At 35.8% G+C, this 26,039-nt stretch overlaps 2 protein-coding genes across 2 annotated transcripts; both read right to left on the minus strand.

Annotated features, from left to right (window-relative positions):
• Positions 1-5,810: 5,810 nt before the first annotated feature.
• On the minus strand, positions 5,811-7,009 carry LOC102597056 (putative GDP-L-fucose synthase 2). The gene has a single exon (XM_006343527.2). It carries the CDS (start codon positions 6,911-6,913, stop codon positions 5,972-5,974), a length of 942 nt encoding a protein of 313 aa, XP_006343589.1. The 5' UTR covers positions 6,914-7,009; the 3' UTR covers positions 5,811-5,971.
• A 771-nt stretch (positions 7,010-7,780) lies between these two features.
• LOC102597385 (uncharacterized) lies at positions 7,781-25,813 on the minus strand. Its single transcript, XM_006343528.2, has 11 exons — positions 23,747-25,813; positions 21,896-22,042; positions 21,220-21,384; positions 20,785-20,811; positions 17,892-18,009; positions 15,381-15,477; positions 13,306-13,399; positions 13,102-13,180; positions 11,672-11,843; positions 9,655-9,735; positions 7,781-8,152 (listed from the first exon to the last, which is right to left on the minus strand). The coding sequence occupies exons 1-11, from the start codon at positions 25,634-25,636 to the stop codon at positions 7,984-7,986; spliced, it is 3,039 nt and encodes a 1,012-aa protein (XP_006343590.1). The 5' UTR covers positions 25,637-25,813; the 3' UTR covers positions 7,781-7,983.
• Positions 25,814-26,039: the final 226 nt, after the last annotated feature.

A 26,039-nucleotide genomic window follows, 5' to 3' on the forward strand; every position in this document is an offset into this window, starting at 1 on the left:
ACAATCTACAAAAATTGATAAATGAAGATGTAACACAAGTATAAGTAGAAACATAGGATGGTTGGGTTGAGAACCATGAAGTCTTAGATTTAAGTACCTGCGGAGGAAAGATAATACTACTCGAGGCTTTGACAGATAGAATTATCCAGTACTTGTGTTGGTCAGAATAAGTACTAGAAAAATTATTATGTGATGGATGTTATCTAAAACTACTTTATTTTTGCATTTTTCTCTATGAAGAGAACCAAGTAAATAAATAAAATGAAAATCATAAACTACAAAATAAATAGGAAATCTCTCTTTACCATCTCTTTAAGCTTGTACTTCTTTTCTTTATTTTGCTGTTTTTTGTGTTTTCTTTTTATTTTTGAGATTAATTTTGTGTTTTCTTTTTATATAATAAAAAAATTGGCAATATGACAGAATGAGTACAAATTAATTCTGTTGAATGAGTACAAAGGCAAATTTCATTAGATATCTGCAACAATATTCTTTATATATATATATATATTTATTTATTTATTTATTTTCATAATTAGGTCATTGGGAACTTTTGTAGGTCAACACCTAGAAATATGATATTTTTTTTTGCCAATTAGAGATTAATCATCACAATGAGAATGTCCACTCAAGTTTCAAACCACAACTTGCACTAGGCCATAATTACTATGGTTCACATGTCAAAATAGTTTCAACATCATCAAATAATTGATGAATGATAATATACCATCAAGAGTGGCGGAGGAATGAACACGATCTCTTCGTTATTAATTAGAGATTTCAAATTTGAGTCTTATTATATTTATCGTAGAACACTAGCACTTGACTAATATAATACAAAGTAAGGACTGTTATATTATATAATCCATCAGATAGGGTCTAAAATAAGTAGGTGTACATAAACCTTATCCCTACTTCAAAGAGATAGAGAAGTTGTTTCAGAAAAAAATATGTTCTATTTTGAGATTTTTAGATTCGTAAGATCATTTTAGGTATTAAAGAAAATAATGTCTTCGGTGATATTAAAAGTTGGGAAAAAAGACAAATATATCTCCGAATTTTCAGTAACTCAACAACTACTCCAATTTCAAGAATTAATAATATTGAAGTTTCTGTTTTGAGTTCTTCCATCAAAATTTATTTAGTACTCATTTTGCAGAATTAAAAAAAAATCTTTCTCAAAAATAAATAAATAAATAAATATATTAGGAAACCAAAAGAATATTGTTGCAGATATCTAATGAAATTTGCCTTTGTACTCATTCAACAGAATTAATTTGTACTCATTCTGTCATATTGCCAATTTTTTTATTATATAAAAAGAAAACACAAAATTAATCTCAAAAATAAAAAGAAAACACAAAAAACAGCAAAATAAAGAAAAGAAGTACAAGCTTAAAGAGATGGTAAAGAGAGATTTCCTATTTATTTTGTAGTTTATGATTTTCATTTTATTTATTTACTTGGTTCTCTTCATAGAGAAAAATGCAAAAATAAAGTAGTTTTAGATAACATCCATCACATAATAATTTTTCTAGTACTTATTCTGACCAACACAAGTACTGGATAATTCTATCTGTCAAAGCCTCGAGTAGTATTATCTTTCCTCCGCAGGTACTTAAATCTAAGACTTCATGGTTCTCAACCCAACCATCCTATGTTTCTACTTATACTTGTGTTACATCTTCATTTATCAATTTTTGTAGATTGTTCTTATTTTAGACTAACCAAATATCTATTGTAAATGGATATCCTTTGGGTGTGCATCGGATAAATCCTGCCCTAGTCTAATAGTCAGCAAACCACTCAAGAGAGGTAAACCGCATTTTATAGTTCTACCTCTCCTTTGGCATTTAGCAACTTCAATATAACCTTGAAAATACGAACAAAAGTCATACCATCATAGTTAATAAATCCGCAGCATTTATGCTATGCTATTTGCACACTTGGACTTGCCTTAAACAGCAACAGCATACCAAGTGACATCCTACAAGTGGGGTATGGGGAGAGGGGGAAGGTAGAGTGTACACAAACTTACCCCTACCTCATCGAGGTAGATAAGTTGTTTCTAAAAGACCTCGGCTCAAGGGTAGCAAATCAAAGTTGCACTTGCCTTAAACAAGTCATGAATTTGCTTTCAAACTAAGTTATAAGTTATAACTGAAAATCGTACATACTTTAACAAATTCTGCTTTCAACAATCTTGTCTATAGCAAAGATATGAAGCACAAAGATTTAAGCACACGAGCATCGTCACATTCAATACTGGAAACAGCAAGATAAAATGGAAATAAGGAAGTTTACTAGCCACCAAGTCATAAACATGAAATCTCAAGGAAATCAATTTCAAAGAAAACCATGCTCGATCGATACTCATCCTTTGGCAGCTTCTTGTGTGTATGGTGAAAGTGAAATGAACAGGACAAACCAGAAATACCAGTTTTTAGTGGCCTATTCAATCAATATTCCAATAACCATATGAACTCAACAGGCTTCAATGGTTCAATTCTATAGTCTCGCCCCATCAAGATGGGGGAGGGGAGCTAGGGTGGAAAAAGAATCACAGTTCACCATCTTTTTCTTTAGTTATACCGAGAAATCCATCTAGAGTCCACCTTTAGGACCTGTTTGAGCTAACCGCAAGGCCGCAACTTTCAAACCTCAAGCATGATGGGGCCGTCCCTCTACTCTTCTCCACTTAAATAGTGGAGTTAGTTCACCTGGCATGGGGCTCGACTTGTAACCTAAGACACAGGTCCCTCAATCTTTGCCAATTGAACTGAACCCCACGGTGGGCGTGGGGGTGAGGGTGATGGTCCAATTATAGTGCAATACTTCATTTTTTCCTTCTTAGTCACATTAAGATTCAGAAACAGCATATAAGCTCACTCACACTAGCAGGACCACCAATTAGGCAGAACAACAACATATCCAGTGGCCAGTGCAATACCACTAGTAGTGTGTACGCAGATCTTACCCCTTACCTTGGGAGGTAGAGAGGTTGTTTCAGATAGACCCTCGGCTCAAGGAAGACTACCAACCAGGCAGAACTCTACCAAATAATAAAATGTCCTCGCCCAGCATATAATCTACTGAAAATGGCATGCAATTGTCTATTCAAATTAACATAATTATAACATGTCATTAAAATTAGAGTTACTGTTAAGTTACAAGTGATCAGCGACAAAGTTTTGAGCAAGTATCAGCAAGTTAATTCATAGGAAAGAAATGTTATCAGGCAGGAACTAAAATGATGAATCAAGAAGCATTGCTTGTACCCCACATCCAAGCCATATTTCTGGAAGCTTCCTGTGTCATGTCAAAGAATTTTTCGTGGTTTCCTTTTTCGTTTTCTGTCTGCACAACAGTGACATATAATGATTCAGAGAGGCTATTTTCTCCCTATAATGCACATGTGTACACATGACAAATTGAATTCCGCATTTTCTCCCATTTTATCAATATCCATAGGCTTCTCGTGTTTTGGGTTTATATATTATAAGAAAGTATCTAGACGTAAAATGAATAATTTGGATATTTATCTATCACAAATTGAAATTGTTACATCCCAGCCTTCTTCATATTGATATTGCCCTAAAAAACAGCAAGTCTACAGACATTGGAGAGGACAATTTTAGTTGAAGCGAACACCACAGAAGTTGGTGTTCCTTAGAAGTATAGCCTACTCTTGTTCAAGAAACCTTGTGGGACCAGCAGATATACTTGGAATACGTCCATTTGAAAGAACTGAACAGATATATAAAGATGTTCATAAATGAATCAGGTGTCCTATTCATAATTATGATCTTTCTGCAGAAAAGGTTATGTTTCATGTCCTCAAGTAACATTAAGAGCCAAAACAAGCGTTAACGTACAAATTTCAGAAAATGATTGCGGAGTTAAGACTGCAGCATATACACAACAGCATATAAGCTCCCTGCAGACCGGCTAGTAGGAACCTTTGGGCTTTGGCAGAGCAGAACCAAACATAACAAGTCTAGGCCCGGCAATCAATATGCTGGAAGTTGCATGCAATCGTCTGTTCTGATTTAACCTAAGCACAGTATACCTCCCAGCACAACTACTAAACTTCTTATGATAATAGTTTTTTTTTTCTATAAACCTTATTCTTCTTCTTTTCTTTTGAGGAAGGTCAGATATTATTGATGAACAAAAAGCATTAAGAAACTATAGCATTTTATGATGGTGATTCTTTAGTAAGTATCTAACATAACATTTAGGTTGTAGTAAATTTTTAAGTTCCGGGTGAACAGGCTACAAAAGTAAAGTTTCTACTGTTATTAGTGTAGCTCTCAGTTATCTCATAGGAAAGATCGGTACGTTATACATCTCAAATTAGACCCCCCAGAAAAGGCAAAAAAAGAAGCTAAAAACAGTCTCTCTTTTATCATATATATGATATGGCGGCCTTCTTAAGCAAGAGGTGATCCACTAGCAGTTGTAGTTTTCTTGACATATCAAGTCAAGAGGGCGAAGCTCCTAGCAATGGGGGGAAAGCGGACTGGGTAAGTGGGCTCCTTTCACTTAACTGGTAATTAGGAGTGATTTTTTGTTTTGCGCATGTCTCTACTGTTTTTCTCTTTCAACTAGGAGGATTGGCATTTGGCCAAAGTGATCTATCTCTTTTCTTGGTTGTATTGAAGCTTCATTTTTATTTAGCGAGGAACTGTGTCATTCAGCATCGAATAATCAAAGCTGAAAGCGTTAGTCATCTTTGGAGCATGTTCAGCTTCCAAAATTCCTGGAGTTACGCTACGACATTATCACATAAGGAAAACATGGCTATCAGAATAGAAATTAAAGTTATGACATCAGCTGTGATTTTAGACTCAAATAGAAACCCCTCACTCCATTTACAGGTATTGCTTGCAACCCCACATTCCCAAGAGCTAAACTACTGGAAGCTTCATGTGTCAATGTCAAAGAATTTTTTATGGTTCCTCCATATCATTTTCTTTCAGCACAAAAGTGACAAATTATATGGAAGCGGATATTTTTTTTCTCACTGTAATACACATGAGTGCACATAACATGTTGAATTCCAGGACTTACAAAGACTAACAGAAGGGAGTATGTGGTAAGTGGGAGGTAGCAAGTACCATGTGGAATTAGTCAAGGTGTTGTGATGGCCCAGACACCACGATTATATAAATAAAGAAAAACATAAAAGGAGTACCATAAGCTCTTTCTAAATGAATGAAATTCCCATTTGAAGATTCAAAACATTATATTTAGGGACAAGGAAAAAGCTAATATTTCTATATTGAGATGGGTTCCTTATAAATGGTCAAAAGAAACTCCTATTTTGTTACTATCCTCAAAAAAAAAGAAAACTCCTATTTTGTTAAATAGCTACTCCATTTTACCAAGATGAAAAAAGGTCCTCCCTTTGAACCTTATTTACCATTGTCAACTAGTTTATCACCAACCAGAAAGTAAGGTCGTGTTCGGACAACAAAGCTCAATACAAACTGATCCGTGTTTTTAAATATTTCACAATGAACTCTTGCAATATTGAACATGAATTCTTGAGAATGGCAGATCGAATATAAATTGGATCTGTGGCAAACATAATTAACATAAACATAGTACAAAATCAGTACAACAGAGAATCAATAATTCAATTAAGCTTAATATTGAACATGAATTCTTGAGAATGGCAGATCGAATATAAATTGGATCTGTGGCAAACATAATTAACATAAACATAGTACAAAATCAGTACAACAGAGAATCAATAATTCAATTAAGCTTAATATTGAACATGAATTCTTGAGAATGGCAGATCGAATATAAATTGGATCTGTGGCAAAAATAATTAACATAAACATAGTACATAATCAGTACAACAGAGAACCAATACTTCAATTAAGCTTATTATAATCTTTCAACAATCTGACAAACAAAAATAACAATCTCATATCTTGTAAACATTCAATAATCACCTGAACTATTGCTTGCCATAATTCTCCAAGTACCATTTGTAGGTATCAACAAGACCATCCCGGAGCGAAATCTTTGGCGTCCAACCTAATCCAACAAGCTTTGAAGTATCCATAAGCTTCCTTGGTGTCCCATCCGGCTTAGTCGAATCCCAAACCAACTCTCCTTTAAACCCCACAACTTCCTTCACCAATTCAGCTAGCTCCTTTATACTCACTTCCTTTCCACTCCCCACATTAACATGTTCTAAATCACTATAATTCTCCAACAAAAACACTACTGCATCGGCTAAATCATCGACATGTAAAAATTCCCTTAAAGGAGAACCAGTTCCCCACACAACAACTTTATCAAGATTGTTAACTTTTGCTTCATGAAATCTACGTAACAAAGCAGGCAAAACATGAGAATTCTCAGGATGGAAATTGTCATTCGTACCATATAAATTCGTGGGCATTGCTGAAATTGCATCAAAGTTATGCTGCAATCTATAAGCTTGACACATTTTAATACCAGCAATTTTCGCAATTGCATACCATTCATTTGTAGGTTCCAAAGGGGCAGTTAAAAGTGCATTTTCGGGAATTGGTTGAGGAGCAAATTTAGGGTAAATACATGAAGAACCAAGGAACAGAAGCTTCTGAACTTTGTGATTGAAGGATGAAACGATGACGTTTGTTTGGATTTGAAGATTTATAGTGATGAAATCAGCTGGGTAAGTATTGTTTGCGTGTATGCCGCCGACCTTCGCGGCGGCGAGGATGACGTATTGAGGTTTCTCGTCGGCGAAGAAGGATTCGACGGCGGATTGGTTAGTGAGATCGAGATCGGAATGTGTACGGAGGAGGAGATTTGTGCAGCCTAATTGGTAAAGTTTCCGAACCACGGCGGATCCGACGAGTCCACGGTGACCGGCGACGAAGATCTTAGCGGAAGTATCTATCGGCATTGTGTGTGTGTGTGGTGGACTCAAATTTCTGTGTGAAATGAGATATACAAATAAATTTGCATAATAATTGTGATGTCGATATAGCTCAACTAATTACAACATATATACGTTATTTTTCTCTAATTCAATTTACGTGATCTTCGATTAATTATATTTGATACATATCATCTTTCGTCAGCTATGCATATAAGGGAACTTTATACAAGAATATTTCCATTTTTTGCTTTTTAAGTGAGTCATGTACAGATCATATATTCCCCCCTTAATATTTTTTAAATTGTCTGATACAATGAATTTACAAAAAAAATTCCTTTATATAGAATAATGCTAACTATTTTTACTATGTTTAGTTGATTAAGTGTACCTTCCAAATTATTGAATGTAGTAATTGAGTAATTTAAGATTAAACATTTATTTGATTGTGATGAAGTTATTATTATTCAAATAATACACACATTTGATGACATGTTAAAAATGCTTTCGAGTTTTATTTTCATAATAATATCTTAGGCTCTAAAACAACAATTATCATATTATTTGTTGTTGTCGTTTTTTCTCCCTAAATGTTATTAAGGGATAGGATGGAAGTCTCTGAAAACCCAATGACTTTTATACATACCCTATAATTATACCGAGAAATTCATTAAATACAACTGTTTAAGAAGAAATAGAAGCTCAACATTATACTCAACAACAGCATACCAAGTGTATTACACCCAACAAGTGGGGGATTTGGAGAGGATAGATAGTAGTTTTATCCTTACATCGTGAAGGTAGAAAGATTGTTTTCGAAAAACACTCGTCTCGAAAGAAAAAGAAGGCACTGAACAAATCATGCATATCCAACTAGAATTGAAAGAAGCAATAAAATGAAAAGAACTTAATCTTTATAATGTAAGGATTCTGTCATATTTTTCAGAATAAAAGTGAAACAACAATGCTTGTAACAACAATCTTTCTGTTCCTTTTTTCCCTCTCCTTTTGGCAATGGTTTTCTTTTTGGTTTATTGTATTATTTTTTTTGTAGAAAACGCGATAATACTAAAATGATCGAATAAAATAATAATAGTCTAACATGAATTCGATTTAATGATGGTGAGGCAAGAAGTAGATGTTCTCTTGCGTTTCGAACCCCAGCTGATGTCCAGTTTACTTGTGATTTTCTTTTTACTGCCAAGATATCCTTGACAATTCGAAGCTCCACAATGGCACTTCACTTCTGAACCAAACAGAACAAATCTGCATACAAAAGCAAAGCAGATTCAGCAAGCAAAACTGAAGGTCATAGTACTAAGCTATTTTGGCCTAAGATGAATTTAAAACTAAGAAACGTGATTAGCAAGGATTCATATAGCCGATCTCAATTTGTTTGGAAACTAGACGTGGTAGTTGCAGTTGTTGCATATGACATAAAGTCTAATGCTTCAATTATCAGAAGACACGTATAGTCAAATCTCTCTACAACAGAGACGTTTGTCCGGATACTTTTTAGCTACTAAAGCAAAATGTTGGAATAAAGAACTCATAAAATAACATAAAATGAAAATCGGTTCCAAAGAAAACTTGGTTATTATAGTAAATGTTGCTGTAGGGAGCTCTGGCTGTATATCAATTGGTGCCTGAGACTGAACTGTAAAATTTTAAGCTTTAGAGCCTTCCATTGTTTAGTGCATTAAGCTTCAAAGACTTCTCCTTATTCTTGTCCATGTCAAAGCAACACTTTACAAAAAGAATGCATGTGAAAGCTCGGTATATATATTTTGTAGACTATTCCTCGTATGGAAATTCAACAGCTATTAGAAACTATGATGCTTTCCATGGCTACGATAACAACTAGCGTCGAGTTTTCTCATCAAGAACTTCAATCTTTCCATTTACATCAAAGTGATTTCTTTATTCTGCCATATCTTTCTATCCTATTGGTTATTATTGGATTCCATTAAGTGGACTGTCTGGTGCAGCAGTCTCTGTGAGCCTTTTACCCCCAGAGTTCAAGGGATCTATCCCCATTGCTCTCTTTAGCTTTGGTTGTCAAAAAAATTGTTGTATTTCCACTCCAGAGTGCATTATTAGTCAAAGACCTCTATCAGGCTTAGAATCAAAATCATCGCAAACAGCATATCTGAAATTATATTTTGTGGGCAGATTTGAAGTTAACAGCCTCCTACATGAAGTTCCCCAAGAGCCCATTTAACCACTGTGACTTTCTTAAATGATTTAAATATCACTTCACCATTTGGTTTATACATCTTATATAGGGAATAAACTATTTTTAGTAATGGAGATTTTAAAATTTTATGTTCTTAACACGATATCTTCTGCCTGATGTACTATTTTTGAGGACCACAAGCAGCTATTACCACATCTTTGGTGGAAACAAAAAGGTACATCAAACAAAATAACATTACTGGAAGCATCCCCTATGAAATCATACAAACATTCCACATATCACTGAAAACAATATGGCCAAATACTCAAAGATGTAATAGAACGTAATTTTGTCTTCTTTCCTAGACACCAAAGTCAGATGAGAAGGAGGCTTCTTCTTGTCTCATACCAATCAATCTTATATTATATCAGTTATAATGTATAACCAACCACAAAAGGTTAAAAACTTAACAGACATACTACTGACATACCTTGAAGTTATAACCAAAGGTTAAATAGAAAAGAACACAAGAACCCAAACAGCTTTACCGCATAATAAGCAGTTATTGAGGTAGCAACACAAAGGAGCATACCTGTAATCATAGGTCAGAGGTTCTCCTACTTCAATGAATCGAGCAGCAAAGACACCAATTCGAGTCTCACCTTCAACCTGCCTTTAATAGGTAATAAAAGTAAACCATTACAGCATTGATCAAGGCACACAATGAGCATAAAGGAAGAACCAAATATATTGGACTTCAACACTTGCAACTAAGAAATATGACAAATATGTGATTATCAGAAAAAGGAGAGAAGAAATGAATACGTAGGGAACTAACTATACAGGAAAAATAAAAGCCATGGCATTCTACAGGTATATCTGTTCGTTAATCAATTCCTAAACAATAATGGATGTTAGATACTGCGAGAAGACTTGATAGAATTGAGCAATAACGAATGAGGGCAACTCAAAAGTTAAGCTTATCAACAATTTCAACTAACCAACAGAGCTTCGGTGCCCATAGAATATACAATACAACAGTAACATACCCAGTGTAGTCCCACAAGTGGGGTCTGGGGAGGGTAGGATGTACGCAGACCTTACCTTTGTAATGTAGAGAGGCTCTTTTCGAAAGACACTCCGCTCAAAAGGGAAGTATCCAACAGGATTGTAAGAAAAGAGACAACAAAGTAGCAAAGATACAAAACAAATGCAGCAACTAGCAATACACATCGAAGAATAAGAAACTATGCAATAACTAATGATAATACTAAATGATAAGAGAGGGGGAGGCTAGCCCACTCCCTCTCCCACACAAAATGCAACACTCAGCTACCTACTAACTTTCTACCCTAATCATCGACCTTCATACCTTCCTATCTAAGGTCATGAATAATGATCAGTCAGCTGAAGTTGTGCCATATTCATGATTTTATGTGTCCTGGGATTTGACTGACTGTTATTTCTGGTATCTCGTCTAATATCAACTCTTCTTCTAGTAGGAAGTCGGTGTGACAGGGTAGAATAAACAACATTTATATAATTTCCTCTAGCATTCAAATTAGGGTGGAGGATACAAATTAAGGTAGAAGGTTAGTGGTAAGAATGCATCCATACTCCTCCCTCCGTCCCATTTTATGTAAGCTAGTTTGACTTAGCACGGAGTTTAAGTAAGAAAAGAAGACTTTTAATAGTTTGACTCAGCACGGAGTTTAAGAAAGAAAAGAAGACTTTTAAAACTTGCGGTCTAAAATGAATGATAGAAATTTGTGTGGTTATAAATCATTTCATTAAGGGTAAAATGAACATTTTAAAGTTAAATTGCAACTTAATATAGAAATGTGTCATTTTTTTGGGACTGACTATAAAGGAAAATAAGTCATATAAATTGGGACAGAGGGAGTACTAGATAGGAGTGATTTGTCTTGTTGCCCTTACTAGTAGTCATAGGACTACTCTAGTAGTTTCTTGTTTTTTGATTTCTGTGACTATCTATTATTGCGTGTAGTTTGTTTGTAGTATTATTTTGTTGTAGTACTATTCTGTTACTGCTTGTTGTTTTTGATACTATCTATTGTCTATTGTACTTTCATTATGTCTTTTCCTAGACTGTTTATGTCTTGAGACAGGGATCTATCGGAAACAACCTCTCTACCTCACCTCTGAGGTAGAGGTAAGATTTGCGTACACGCTACCCTCCCAGACCCCATTGTGTGGGACTACATTGGGCATGTTGTTGTTGTAACATTCAAATAAAAAGGAATAATACCTCAAAATTGAACAAAAATAAGAAGAGTGTATAAATGTATGTTACTTTGACATCATAAATGAAATCTATGTACTATTCTTCAATGTGGGTTAGGACTATGGTCATGTAACTTCAAAAAAAGTCAAGTCTGAGATGTAAGTGTTTGAATATATCCTTTTAATATTCAAGTTGATGTGAACTAGGCTTAGACCAGTGTTATGGAACAGCTCTAGTCTGATCCGGGAAAGATGTCACAGGAATATGTTAAAACACATCGAAGCAAAAATCACTAATATCTGATCTTAAAGAACAGTCCAAACAATCTGAAACAAGGAAATGCTATTTGAAGAAGTTAACTAACCATTTTTCCAATTTGCAATTAGGATCACAGCTATGATTGAGAAAACGGGACAAGTTTCCCTTGAAAGTTGCATCAATTGTGAAATCTTTCCGTAGTTCACACATGTAGAAATTTTGAACTCCCTTGTATTTCATGTCCCATAGCCTTTTTTCACACAAGGCATCATCAATAACTGAAACACGAAAAGATAACCAAATTAGAAGCCTTAAAATGCCTGCTAACACAAAAACAAAATGTCTCGACATTGACATTTGATAATATACATAAAGATTGCACAGCAAATGGGCCACTAAAGGCCATTTAGATTCAAAAGACATGTTGCTGGTGGGAGGTGGCAGGTATCCTGTAGAATTAGTCGAGGAGCGCGAAAGCTGGTCCAGACACCACTGTCATCAAAAAAAAAAATTCTGCATCCAAATTAACTAGCAGAAAGTCTTCTGCTTCACATTGCACATTTCAAGCAGATAAGCCTGCTGAGCAGTACAAGGAATAATGGATGACATAGCAAGAGAATAAATGGATTTCAAAATGTCAAATAGGTTTTTGGGATTCAGGAAAAAGATTTACATGATACAAAGAGTTTCTCATAACTGTGGGTTTACACCAGGTACTGAACTCGTACTTGTTTATCCTAGTAATGGATGATATGCTATATGGTGACAAAATCGTGCTAATTGATGAACCCGGCAAAGGCATCAATAAAAAATGTTGAATTGTGGAAAAGCAGTATAGAAAGTTAAGGTTCACGATAAGTAAGTAAAACTGGATATCTGCAATTCAAACTTAGTCAACATAAGGAGATTGAAGCTGAGGTGAGACTAGACATGATTGCAGTACCTAAAACTAACAATTCAGATATCTAGGCTTTGACACTCCAGGAGAACGTTGATCTAGATAAAGATATTAGAAATGACCAAAATATGATGGTTGAATTAGAAAAATGTTATCAGAGCATTATGTAATGAGAAGGATACCTACCAAAGTGAAAGGAAAGCTCTATAGAACAGTTATATGTCCTACTATGATACATGGAAGTGACTATTGGGCCACTAAAATTCAACGTATCTACAAGATAAGTGTCTCAGGATGCGGATGCTAAGATGGACCTGTGGTCATACAAAATTAAATGGTTGAAAAAGACCACAATTGATAGAAAGTTCAACTACCACATGTTAAGGATAAAGAGGCTGCTTGAGGTACTTTGGCAATGTCTTGCAGCTAGAATTCATATAGTCGCCTCAAACTTGCCTTAAATTAAGGCAAGTTTGTTGTTTGATGCAGCGCATAACATTATATAGGTAAGTGTTGAGTGTAAATACTTGAAAGATGTTATCAGCACAAAAATACAGTTATGTGTAATAGAGATGTAGAAACATGAACAGCTCAGAAAATTATTTGAGAGTTGACAGCTTCACTTGTAAGAGAATCACCTTCGCCGATGTACTCAATTATGAAATCACCTTTGTTTATGGATTCAGATGCTACTACCCCCCAACCACAAAGTTCAGTCTGTAAAGCAACACAGAAAAGAATCAACCAAAGCAATGCATGAAGACATTCCACCACTTATAATAAATATGATAATCAAAACCATAAGCTGGATTCAAGGAAACTTGAGTACCAAAGTGTCACACCTTGACAACTTGTATCTTTCTATCTCTCCGAAATGGTCTGTTTGAGCACATATCAGAGCAATGGCACGCCTTCGAACAACTTATGCATTGAACCCTATTAAGTCACAATTTAACTGTCAAGAAAGCTACTTGTAAATATACAGCATGCCAATTTACATGGACATTATAGTTATTGAGCTTCAAATGGGAAAACAGATATGCTTCATTCAGATTGGCAAACATGTTTAGATAAACCTTCATTGCTGCTACTGGAACCCCATTCCCACTAAAATTATCTAACATGCTGGACAAGGAGAAGAAAGTATATAAAGAACAGATTTCTAGAAGATCAATGAGACAATGGACCACAAGATCAATGAGACAATGGACCACACTGTAGAAAAAACAGCAGTAAACTGAGATTTACTCCCTAGTCCCGTCAAGGCTTCAATTGTTGTCTAACAAAAATAATTGAGCAGCAAGATTAACAAATTTATTTGACTTGCCTATTATATTTATGGAGATGACAGAAGATGGTGGTGTTGTTATTGGAGTTGGTGCAATATTGCTAGTCAACAACAACAACGATATATCCAGTACAGTCCCACTTACAAGTGGGGTCTGGGGAGGGTGGTGCATATGCATACTTTATCCCTACCTTAGTGGGGTAGAGAGGTTGTTTCCGAGACCCTCGGCTCAAGAAAATATTGCTAGAGAAGTATGACTCAAAATCATGGTTTCAATTTAAATCATTTAATGGATATAGAAGGTTTTTTTCTTGAAACTGAAATGTATAAGATATTAAAGTTCAGAGTGCTCTCTAATAAAGATCTACCGTCAACAGAAGCAAGTCTAATATTTGGTGAATATCACTATAAGAAACATGTATAGATGCATTAGCTGTCTGCATGTCCATAGTGATTGATACAAGTAAAGTATGGATGTTCGAGGCTGTTAATCCTGAGAATTCAGAAGAAAATCCTAATGTACAAGTAGCTAAGGAGATCCCGTTTTGAACAAAAAGTAAAATGTTTGGAAGGAACTGATCAAAGGAAACACAGTATGGACAAGTCAATGGTGCAGAAAGGCTATGACATCCTCATCAGAAGTGGGATAAGTATCATGTGCCTTGGAAATGAATACTAACATTTTTGTAAAGCTTAAGATGAAAAATGATGAGCGAACAAAATTATGACTTGACTATTGGATGGAGGTACGACTAAAAGAACTATGTATTATTTGCGACATTCAAAGGCAGAATGCAAAAATGACATTATCTCGAGGCATAAGATTCAGGAGAAGTTTCCAAGAGGGGAAGTGGAATCAATAAACCAGTTCTTCTCTAAGCTGCAAGAGTTTCGAAACCTTACAATTGAGCAGGAAACTATATTATGAAAAGCAAGAAAGGTGGGAATTTTCATCAGATCATCTATGAAGTTCTGCTGAAGGATCGAAGCATAATAGTTGTTGCGTCATCCCAATGAAGTTCTTGGTCAAGAATCAAATGCAGCAAGAAAATGTCCTTGGGAAGCAAAAGTGGCAGGTTTTGTATTGATGCAATTCATGAAGCTTGCACTAAGATAATTTAGTGAAGATAGGGTTTCAATTGGCAAACAATAGTTACTTAAGTTCACCTTATTTCATCAAAAAAACAATAGTTACTTAAGTAATTCTAGTTGAGAGACAACTGTACACCTACTTCTGTACTGCACTTTTAGCTGGCAAGTATGGAATTTATATATTTGTATATTTTTGGTGTACAATGGGATACTCCTGGAACAGTGAAAGGAATGTTGAAGATGTGGAAACTGAAAAAAATCCAAATCATCAACCAAATGTCACTAGAAAAAGAGAGTACTCCAGAAACCTTGGCTATACCGGACCTTATCCTAAAACTGAGACACTAATACACAAATAATATCATAACATAGGCTTAACTTTCTCAAAGTTGCATTAGAATATAAATCTCCACAGACTTCCCTAAGATTCACATCAGGAATAATAACACCAAATCAGTGCATATTTTTGACAATTAGCAAGAGCAGATTCCAGACTGGCAAGAACAGAACAGAAAACTACGCAACCATTGGCATTACCTGCAAACACAATTGTCCAAGCATTCTGTGGATTTGCAGTTTGTGCACCCAATATCAGCAATAACGCCATCACGCTTTTTCTTAATGAGGTAAGCATCTAATTCAGTTAAGGGTTTTCTGCATAGTACTACTTTTCCTGTTGACAAACTAACATAGCGAATTGTGATTTGTGTGCTTCTGTGATGCAGTTGAGTTTTTTGTTTTTCTACACATTTTGAACTTTCAAACACCAAAAACAAGATATCTTATTGCTACCAAGACCAAGTGTATGTAGCAATGGTTTGAAGGGCAAGTTTCCTGCTTGCTTCAACAGGGGAAAATGAACAATGCAGGGAATTCAGGAGATACTTATGTCCATAGGACTATGGCCCAAACCAGATTTGGAAATTGGAGCCTATTTTTTCAAGTAATTGATTGGGCCTTTTGCTTCTTCATTTCATACACAAAATAAATCTTACATTGAACTTCTTTTTTTATGAAGGTTACATAGGAACTAAATTCATATTATGAAGATCATGTGAGTGTTTTCAAGTGGCATAGACTTAGAATAAGCACAAACTGAGACTCAAAGTTGCACAAGCTTATGACGAAATTGGTTCAGTTCTGTCAGGCTTTTCACTTACATCTGTCAGGCTTCAAATGGGAGCCGGGATCAAGAATATGAAAATGCAAAACAAAAGCTTAATGATGAAGTGGTTATGGAAATTTATTACAGGAGAGAACATGCTGTGGAAGGAGGTCATTTGTGCAAAGTATGAAATGGAGGATAAATGGATTACAAAAGCAATGACCATTCCTTATAGCTGTAGTATCTGGAGATCAGTTAGGAATTTATGGCCACAACTCTTGCCTAAAATAAATTTCAAAGTGGCGAATGGACTCAAAGTGGCTTTTTGGGAGGACAAGCGGATAGCTCAGAGAACTTTGAAGCAACTATTCCCTGATCTACACCTACTAAGCTTTCAACAACAAGCAACTGTTGCTGAAATGTGGACAGGTCAGGGATGGAATCTCCATCTCAGAAGAAATCTTAATGACTGGGAGGTGGAAAGGATAGGTGCTCTCTATAACACCTTGGCCTCTTTCAACAACCTAACTGGGGAATGGAAGATAGGTAACAAAGGAGTTTTCTCAGTGAACTCAGCATACAAGAAACTCACCACTTCAAACAACAGGATCAAACAATGGCCTTGGAAGATGATATGGGGGACAAAAATTCCATATAAGGTCAATTGCTTCACATGGCTGCTGACCAGAGAAGTAGTACTGACACAGGAAAACATGAAGAAGATGAAATACCAATTGTGTTCCAGGTGCTACTTATGTGAAGAACAAACAGAGACAGTCAACCATCTTTTTTTACACTGCAAATGGGCAGACCAGCTATGGAGAATATTCATTTGTCTGAGGAAAATCACTTGGGTGAAACCAAGGAACATTGAAGGAGTATTGAAGTTCTGGATGAGAGTTGGCAATGCTACAACAAAGGAGGAGAGATGGAAGATTGTCCCAGCTTGTATATGGTGGACAGTGTGGAAGGAAAGAAATCAAAGATGCTTCGAGGGAAAGCAAAACAATATGCAGAATTTTAAGATGAACTGCCTGGCTTTATACTATTTTTGGTGTGAACAAAAAGTGTTAGGACAGACTGAAGAAATTTTTGATGTTTTAGACTATTTGTAACAAAAAGTACAAATAGGTTTCCTAGGTTGTAATACTTTTGGAAAGGGGACTACACTTGGATGTAGTACACCTGTGGATATATAGACTAAAAAGTTACCTTTCTCAAAAAAAAATTGGTTCAGTTCTTCTAAAGATTGAGAAGCTTATCAGTTTATTATACTGTAACACCTTTTTCTATACGAAACTCACCCACAGAACCCCTTATTCAGGAGTCGACAGTGGTTCATACTCTCATCTCCCTTAATGACTTGAACCACCAACCTACAGTATCGTTTCCACTAGGCTATCCCTCACTTCTCTACAATAAACCCGTCTATTTATGTATAATAGAAAAAGATATTTAGTCTACAACAGATTGTTCTCCTTATTATGATTTCTTAGCTACTATTAACTATTCTCGTATCATTGAGTTAGAAGTTTATCAAACTTATAAACTAGAAAAGCCATGAAGCTTATGCCTAGCTTGTTAAAAAGTACGTGTTGCCTTATTCTTATCTTTTAGATCACTAGAACTTAGTATAAGTCAACATCTCCCTTATAGGTGTCTTTCTGACAACAGCAGCATATAGAAACCGTTTAGCAAGAGCTAAGTATGTAATCACAAAGAATAAATGATAGGTTCAGTTCTCATGAAAAGGATTAAACAAGAGAAAAGAAAAGAGAAGAAACTATACACATTGAGGACTCAACAGTATTAACTTACGAAGATAAATTTAGGCAACCTGGTAAAAATTAGATTGATATCAGTTGTTCATTTATTGATATGCTTACAACTACAATAAAAATTCTAAATTTAAGAAGACTTGGCAATGAATATCCAAAGGATACTTCTCTTGATATGCACGTATGGAGGTGGTTCAGATCTGTTGTCAATCATGTCTTTCCAATTTATGTCAATCTTGAACTCCTCCTCCACATATGGTACAGGCAAATTAGCTAATATCTCCTGTAATAATATAAGTGAATCAGATATTGATTCCAAACTAAAGAAAAGGAAACGCTACTCAGAATCTTCTCGAAATAATTAACCCCAAAGTTTTTAAAACCGTGAGATCTTCAACGTTTATGAGGAATAAGTAACACTCTATCCGTCAATAATTAGAGAACCCAAGATTCTGAGTATCTAAAAGAACCAAATGCCCATACAAGTTCATACTATTTGCATCAAACATTGAATGATATAGATATATCGAGAAAGTCAAGATAGATGGTAATGTAACTTAATGGGGGAAGAGAAAGTACTATAGTATGATCCTATTACCAACTGTATAATAACAAAAAGAAGGGTGGATTGGTGTTAATTGGAGATGCTGTAAAACAGTGCATTGTGAAGGTGACAAGGCACAGAGACCAAACAGATTCACTTTTTGACATTCTTTGATCACTATTCACTACTAAGAGAGTGTGAGTGTTCATATGATGGATTACCTAAATTGTTTCCTAAGTTGCTCGGACTCTTCACTTTTGGTGCCCCACCCGTGTCAGCGTGACATGGGTGTGGGTGGGGTGTGGATGTGGGAACTGTCCGATCCAGTCAACCAACTGGTTTTGGGTACTTTGACTAAAATCGATGGAAAAATTCCGGGCAGATTCAATGATTTTTGTGATCAAAACAAAAGCTAAGGTGAAATTGAAGAAAATGGAATACCTTGTATGCAGAAATTTCTTTGTCTCTCATTTTCCTTTGTCTCCTTCTAGGATTCTCCTTTTGACCAATATTCTCTTCAAGTTTTCCGCATAATCTCATAATTTAGGTTTTATGACTCTATTTGTAGATATATGAATTATTTTTAGCCAAATTTCTGCACCATATCAATACATGCATCCGTGTTACCAAATTTTAAAATTTATATCAAAAAGGATCCGACCTCTAGATCCGCACTCGTATCGGACACTCACACCCGAGTCTGAGCAACATATATTATTTCTACCACGTGGGCTCCTTCAAAAGAGAGTTATAACACTTCTTTTGTAGTGCTTATGCCAAAGAAGAGTGGTGCTAACGGACACAGGATTTAGACCGACTGGTCTGGCAGGTAATTTAATAATGCACGTGCTCATAAGGATTAAAATTGGTGATGGATGCAGTTAACTTCACAACCATTATTTATATATATGAACAGAAGCAAATTCTTGATGTAGTTCTCATAACAAATGAGTTATTGGATACAAGGTCAAGTGGAAGCATGCATTTTTTCGCAAACTCAATATTAAAAGAGTTTGTGATCATAGAACATGGACTCCCAAGTATGAATGTGTGTGTGCGCACGCGTGTTTGAAGATTTAGGTTTGGACATGGTGCTAAAATTCTTGATTCTGTGAAAAGTCAAGAATTCTTGATTCTGTGAAAAGTCAAGAATTCTTGATTCTGTGAAAAGTCAAGAATTCTTGATTCTGTGAAAAGTCAAGAATTCTTGATTCTGTGAAAAGTCAAGAATTCTTGATTCTGTGAAAAGTCAAGAATTCTTGATTCTGTGAAAAGTCAAGAATTCTTGATTCTGTGAAAACGCATACTTCCACTAGACCTTGCATCCAACAACTCATTTGTTATAAGAACTACATCAAGAATTTGCTTCTGTTGACTTCATGGATAAGATATATGCACCTTTTCTGTTATTTGATGGAGGTCCTCAGTGGACTAATATAGAAAACTGTGGTAGGGACAACCTTGAAGGATGCATACTATTAGTTGTTTAGTTTGACGAAGGATAAAGAGGATTTTGTAGCCGATTACTTAAGAAGGAATGACTACGTCATGTGAGATATAAGCTTGAGGAAAGCCATCTAAGTGTATTATGCAATCTTAACATAGAATAACTTAATGAAGATAGGGAAGATTGTTGTAAGATGCAGTTTTGTCAAAGGTGTGCTTTAAGCATGCTTGAGCCTTGAAGCGAGGTATAAAACATGTTGAGTGCTTCGCCTCACTTAGTGGGTGCTTCAATGTCGTCATCAAGGCTTATTTTTCCTTGTCAATAAGCACAGTCATGAAGAGGAGACTCTAAACTGATATTTTAATATATCGTAATCTTGTTTCAATTTCTTTATCAATATATATATGTTATTCATGCGTATAATTATTAGTCTTGGACTACACATACTTATTTTTGTATTTTTTTACTCCATATGCATCTTTCTTTATTAAATCCCATGTTTTTTTGCACTTACAGCCTAAATGGACCTTACAGCTTTTTTGCTTTTTTCGTCTATGATAACACTGGTAAGATGGTGTTGTTTGTTTAAAGGGTATGAAAAAAAGACTAGTCGGATCAAATATAAGGACCCTTGTACTTCTTTTTTGATTGTTATATATGAACTCTTGTACTTTGTTTCTCAGTATTTTATCAAACATTACAATAGATAATGGATGAAGTAGTGCCGAGTTGGAGGCTATAGAAGATTGATATCGAGAAGAAAAGTTAACTCAGAGACCAACGTTGTGTGGTGTATCTTTTCTTTTGACTTATTTGGTAGTATACAGATAGAAAATTGTTATAGAATAGCAACAGATATAAGTATAAAACATTTTTTTATTGAATTTATAATATTAGTGTACAGAGGATCAAGTTGGTAAAAACAACTATTGTTGAGCCATATTATAAATGATTGCATACACTTGACGCCGTCCTACTATAAAGGGTTTTAGTAATAAAAAAAACAATGAATGAAAGGCTTTCATCAAGAATCACATGCAACAATCATGGTTTAATAAATATCTAACCTCCAAATTACTTGCTGGGGCTTCATGCTGCTTATGAAACAAGATACGTCAGTCCTGTCATGTCAGCCAGCCTAATCAATCAAAAATAAAGATCCAGTGATAGAAACTACTGTATATTGAATTACTTTGCTGTTATTTCATCACTTCGTTCAAATACTAATAGCATCACAGAGAAATCAAATCATGAATAACATCATGATTTGATTATTGCTCAATGTGCAAATAATGCAAAATCATAGCAAACTCTGTCAAATTTGCAGGCTCAAAAATAAAAAATTAACATATACAGCAAAATATCTAAGAGAGTGATTCCTTCAAATGTTTGTTCTGCATTACGAGTTATGATCATTTCATTACTATTATACAAAAGATGTCTCTTGGAGAACTTATCTAATAGAAATAGAACTGTGTTGATGAACAAATGAAGAGATTGACCTTCTCCAAATGCCAATCGGATGGATGCTTCCAACAAATAACTCGCCCTGGCTGATCATTTAAATGAACCACGTGCTCCGGAAATGCTGCACACTTATCATGTGATGCTAGTGGACATCTGATGCACCGCCAGAGATGTATCTTTTTATTACAAACATAACATACCTATTCAGGAAAGAACCATCATATGCACACCAGTTATAATGATCATCCCAGGACAAGGGCATGGTATTTAAATAATCGATTTTATGCAACATTTTCCTAAACAGAACTGGAGCCTTGTAGATGGGAAAATGCACAAACAGAAGGAAGAAAAATGATATCTATATTTTCCTAAAACAGATAGATCATAGTTTACCTCAAAACTAAAAGTTCCATGAAGGAAAAGTTACCCCCCCCCCCAATTTAGGATTAGAGCTTCGGTTCTACTGCCAAAATTGAAGCAGCAGATATAAGTGGTATACCACCTTGGTGAAGGTAAGATTCTAGCATGTTGTTAAAAGCGGGCAGGAAATCGACAAGCTTTAAGAAACAAAATATGCACAGCTAAGACTGTAAAAATCAAAGTGAGTAAGAATAAACTGTGCTGATCAAACTCAAATCAAACATATTAAGTAGGAAATCTGTTTTGTGATCGTTCAGCCAAGAATCGAGATGTATACTAAATCCAACTTACATGTTGAGGGCACTTAAACATTTTGGGAGAAGATAACCCAAGTTTTTCTTTAGCACATTCTAAGTGGAAAACTCCCATACAATCTCGAACAGAGCATTCTACCTCGTCACCTGGAAAAATTAATCCTTGGCAAACAGAGCACTCAACCTGACACAAAATTTCAAAACATTGGAAAAGTTTATTATCAATTGATCAAATAAAACATCTAACAAGTGTTTGTCTCCTAAAATATTTAAAAAAGAGTCCAGGGCTTTTCTTCTGTGATTTTCTTACTCCTCAGCCCCACTCATTCAATGGTGTGTTATGATACTAAATGCAACAATATCATGCATTAAAGACCACAAAATTAATTATTTAGCAAACAGTTCATTTTCTGGATCAATGTATGAACTTAACACCCTCCTCCTCCTTTTTGGTGCACCCATAGGATACCTACATGTGTAGATGAGTGGGTATTATTTGTAAAAAACATGTCCTCTTGTAAGGTTTTCTACTTTTGGTGTACATCTTGTATATGGGCATGCTTTTGCCCTTTTCTAAATGAAATATTACTTAATCTAAAAAGGCTTAGCACCCTCCTCCCCAGCACACTCATGAGAATGGACAAACATAACACGGAGGCCAACATCAAGTAACTATGAATAAGCATGGAGTTGTCTTTGATACCATGTCAAAGAGAATGGACATTGAGCCTAACTTAAACCCAATAGCTAGCTCATGAAGTGAACTAGTGAAGATTACTCAAAATTATACAAGGATAAAACCCATTTCATCAACAATGTGGAACACTTAATAACTAAAAACACAAATAACAATTACAAGGACAAACTATGATTAAGAGAAATCATTAAATATTACCATTGCAACCCTTCAGGATAGAGCCTACGAGGAATGACATGCACATCTTAGCACCTTGGTCCTAAATTGAACCCCTCTCTAAGCAACGCGAAATGCTCAACCTATTTCAAACCTAAACTTCAAGGAACTTTGGGACTTGCTAATGAAACACTCTCCCTATTTGAAAACACTATTGGTTTCAAGCTTAACTAAGATATAAGATAAAATTCAAAGGTGAGCTCAAGCTAAACTTACACAAAATCTAGTAAAATTCGAGGTCAATATAGGGCTTACATAATCTGATATCTGTTAATAGACATAATTGATTGGCTTCCAAGCTCTCTCCACCTATGTCAATCTGCTATTTGTTAGCAGACATAGTTGATTTGGCTTCGAAACTCTCTCCACCTATATCTCAGGAAAGAGCAAATAACCAAAGCTACACGGTTTCAGCTGGTTAGAGAGAGTGTACATCTAAAATTCAAGAAACGTACTCGAACTTGGTTGAGACAACTATAGGTGCATGAACCGATTTCTCTAGCTAAACACTATCTCTGATGCACGCAAACAGAAATGTCAGTTTTCATTGTGGACACCAACCAAATTTTTTTCTACATTTCCTTACAAGGGCAGATACAAGATAACATGAATAATTTGTATCTCATGGCAAATCCCAAATGGTAATAGCAGAGACCAAATAGCTACATTTTCTACTGACATACTTCAAATTCAGCAACAACATACCAAGTGTGATCCCCAAGTGAGGTTTGGGAAGAGTAGAGCGTACATACACCTTACCCCTACCTTGGGAGGTAGAGAGATTGTTTATGATATACCATGTTGGCACGACCCAAAATAGGATCATGATAGCGCCTAAAGCAATATGTAAGACTAACAAGTTGGGTTGGAGAGGGTAGAGTGTACGCAGCCCTTACCCCTAACTCAACTGTCTTTGGGCATTATTCAAACTCATCAACAATAATCATTAAAAAGGAAATAGAAGAATAAGTTTACCGATTTGGGAGCATGAATAAGGAATGGCAATACACAATTGCGTTTATCTACACCAGCATTGACCTTCCTCTCAACCCAATCTTTAACAAACTCATCCAAACTCTTTTTCGCCACTGACCCACCACCACTTGACCTCAAACCCCTGATTCCCAAATCACCACAACCATTATTTTCCAGTTTCAACTGGTCTTCTTTCTGTTCCAATTCAACACACCCATTGTTATCCGGTTTCAACTCGTCTTCTATTTGCAAATTAGGGAACCCCAGCTGGGAATTTCTGTCAGAAACTAGTTCCTGCATTTGGGTATCAGATTCACTGGATTTGGTTATCAAAACACTTACTCCCAATACACCACAACCATTATTTTCCAGTTTCAACTGGTCTTCTTTCTGTTCCAATTCAACACACCCATTGTTATCCGGTTTCAACTCGTCTTCTATTTGCAAATTAGGGAACCCCAGCTGGGAATTTCTGTCAGAAACTAGTTCCTGCATTTGGGTATCAGATTCACTGGATTTGGTTATCAAAACACTTACTCCCAATACACCACAACCATTATTTTCCAGTTTCAACTCGTCTTCTTTCTGTTCCGACTCAACACAACCGTTGTTATCCGGTTCCAACTCTTCTTTCTGCAAAGAAGGGAACACCAAGTGGGAATTTTGGTCAGAAACTAGTTCCTGCATTTGGATATCAGATTGACTGGATTTGGGTATCAAATCCCTTATTCCCAACTCACCATAACCATTATTTTCCAGTTTCAACTCGTCTTCTTTCTGCAAAATAGGAGACCCCAGCTGGGAATTTGGGTCAGAAACTAGTTGCTCAATTTGGGTATCAGATTGACTCGACTTGGGTATTAATACCCTGATTCCCAACTCACCACAACCATTATTTTCCAGTTTCAACTCATCTTTCTGTTCCAACTCAACACACCCATTGTTTTCCGGTTTCAACTCGTCTTCTTTCAGCAAAATAGGGAACGCCAGCTGGGAATTTCGGTCAGAAACTAGTACCTGGATTTGGGTATCAGAATCACTGGTTTTGGATATCAATAGTTTCAACTCCTCCCCTTTCTGTTCCAACTCAACACACTCATTGTTTTCCGGTTTCAACACGTCTTCTTTCAGCAAAATAGGGAACCTCAGCTGGGAATTTCGGTCAGAAACTAGTTCCGGCATTTGGGTATCAGATTCACTGGATTTGGGTATCAATAGTTTCAACTCGTCCCCTTTCTGTTCCAACTCAACACACCCATTGTTTTCCAGTTTCAACTCGTCTTCTTTCAGCAAAATAGGGAATCCCAGCTGGGAATTTCGGTCAGAAACTATTTCCTGCATTTGGGTATCAGATTCACTGGATTTGGGTGTCAATAGTTTCAACTCGTCCTCTTTCTGTTCCAACTCAACACACCCATTGCTTTCCGGCTTCAACTCGTCTTCTTTCAGCAAAATAGGGAACCCCAGCTGGGAATTTCGGTCAGAGACTAGTTCCTGCATTTGGGTATCAGAATCACTGGATTTGGGTGTCAATAGTTTCAACTCGTCTTCTTTCATCAAAATAGGGAACCCAGGCTGGGAATTTCGGTCGGAAACTAGTTCCTGCATTTGGGTATCAGATTCACTGGATTTGGGTGTCAATAATTTCAACTCGTCCTCTTTCTGTACCAACTCAACACACCCATTGTTTTCCAGCTTCAACTCGTCTTCTTTGAGCAAAATAGGGAACCCCAGCTGGGAATTTCGGTCAGAAACTAGTTCCTGCATTTGGGTATCAGATTCACAGCAAACTTCTAGATTTGGGCAAGAAATCAAAGCTAAAGATGAAGGCAATGATTCTTCTGGTGCTGATGGCAATGGAGGATCCAAAAGAATGCCAAAATCAGGCATTTTTGGGTCAATGGGTACCCCCTAAACTGCTAGATATTGATACAAAGAGGATTTGGCTGCATCTACTCTGTGTGTGAGTGAGAGAGAGAAGAAATTTGGGAGGAAAATTCAGTGGGCGGGAAAGCTGAAATTTTTATAAGAAAATAAGGGGGTAAAAGTGCTAAATTCAAGATTTTGGGGGAATAATTTTGAAATAAATACATGTTGTTTGACTTCAACTTAAATGGGTGGTTTGCTACGAGGGATAATAAGTCGGAGATAAAATTTTAGGATTATTTTATCTTACGTTTGACTAAGGAGTAAGGATATTAGTTAGTTTCGGCATTATTTATTCCATCACTTGTATTATTGGAATAAGCCATCTTGTATATATGATGAAATAATTTTGTATATCTCATCTCTA

This window comes from Solanum tuberosum, unplaced genomic scaffold, assembly GCF_000226075.1.
Source record: "Solanum tuberosum cultivar DM 1-3 516 R44 unplaced genomic scaffold, SolTub_3.0 scf00047, whole genome shotgun sequence".
Classification (NCBI taxonomy): Eukaryota; Viridiplantae; Streptophyta; class Magnoliopsida; order Solanales; family Solanaceae; genus Solanum; species Solanum tuberosum.

Bases quoted from the DNA above. Each gene is read 5' to 3' on its own strand.
- LOC102597056 (XM_006343527.2), bottom strand. From the start codon at position 6,913: ATGCCGATAGATACTTCCGCTAAGATCTTCGTCGCCGGTCACCGTGGA.
- LOC102597385 (XM_006343528.2), bottom strand. From the start codon at position 25,636: ATGCCTGATTTTGGCATTCTTTTGGATCCTCCATTGCCATCAGCACCA. The intron at 22,043-23,746 runs GTAAACTTATTC...ATTTTGTGTCAG, and splicing joins TTATTCATGCTCCCAAATCG to GTTGAGTGCTCTGTTTGCCA. The intron at 11,844-13,101 runs GTGATTCTCTTA...TTCGTGTTTCAG, and splicing joins AATTGAGTACATCGGCGAAG to TTATTGATGATGCCTTGTGT.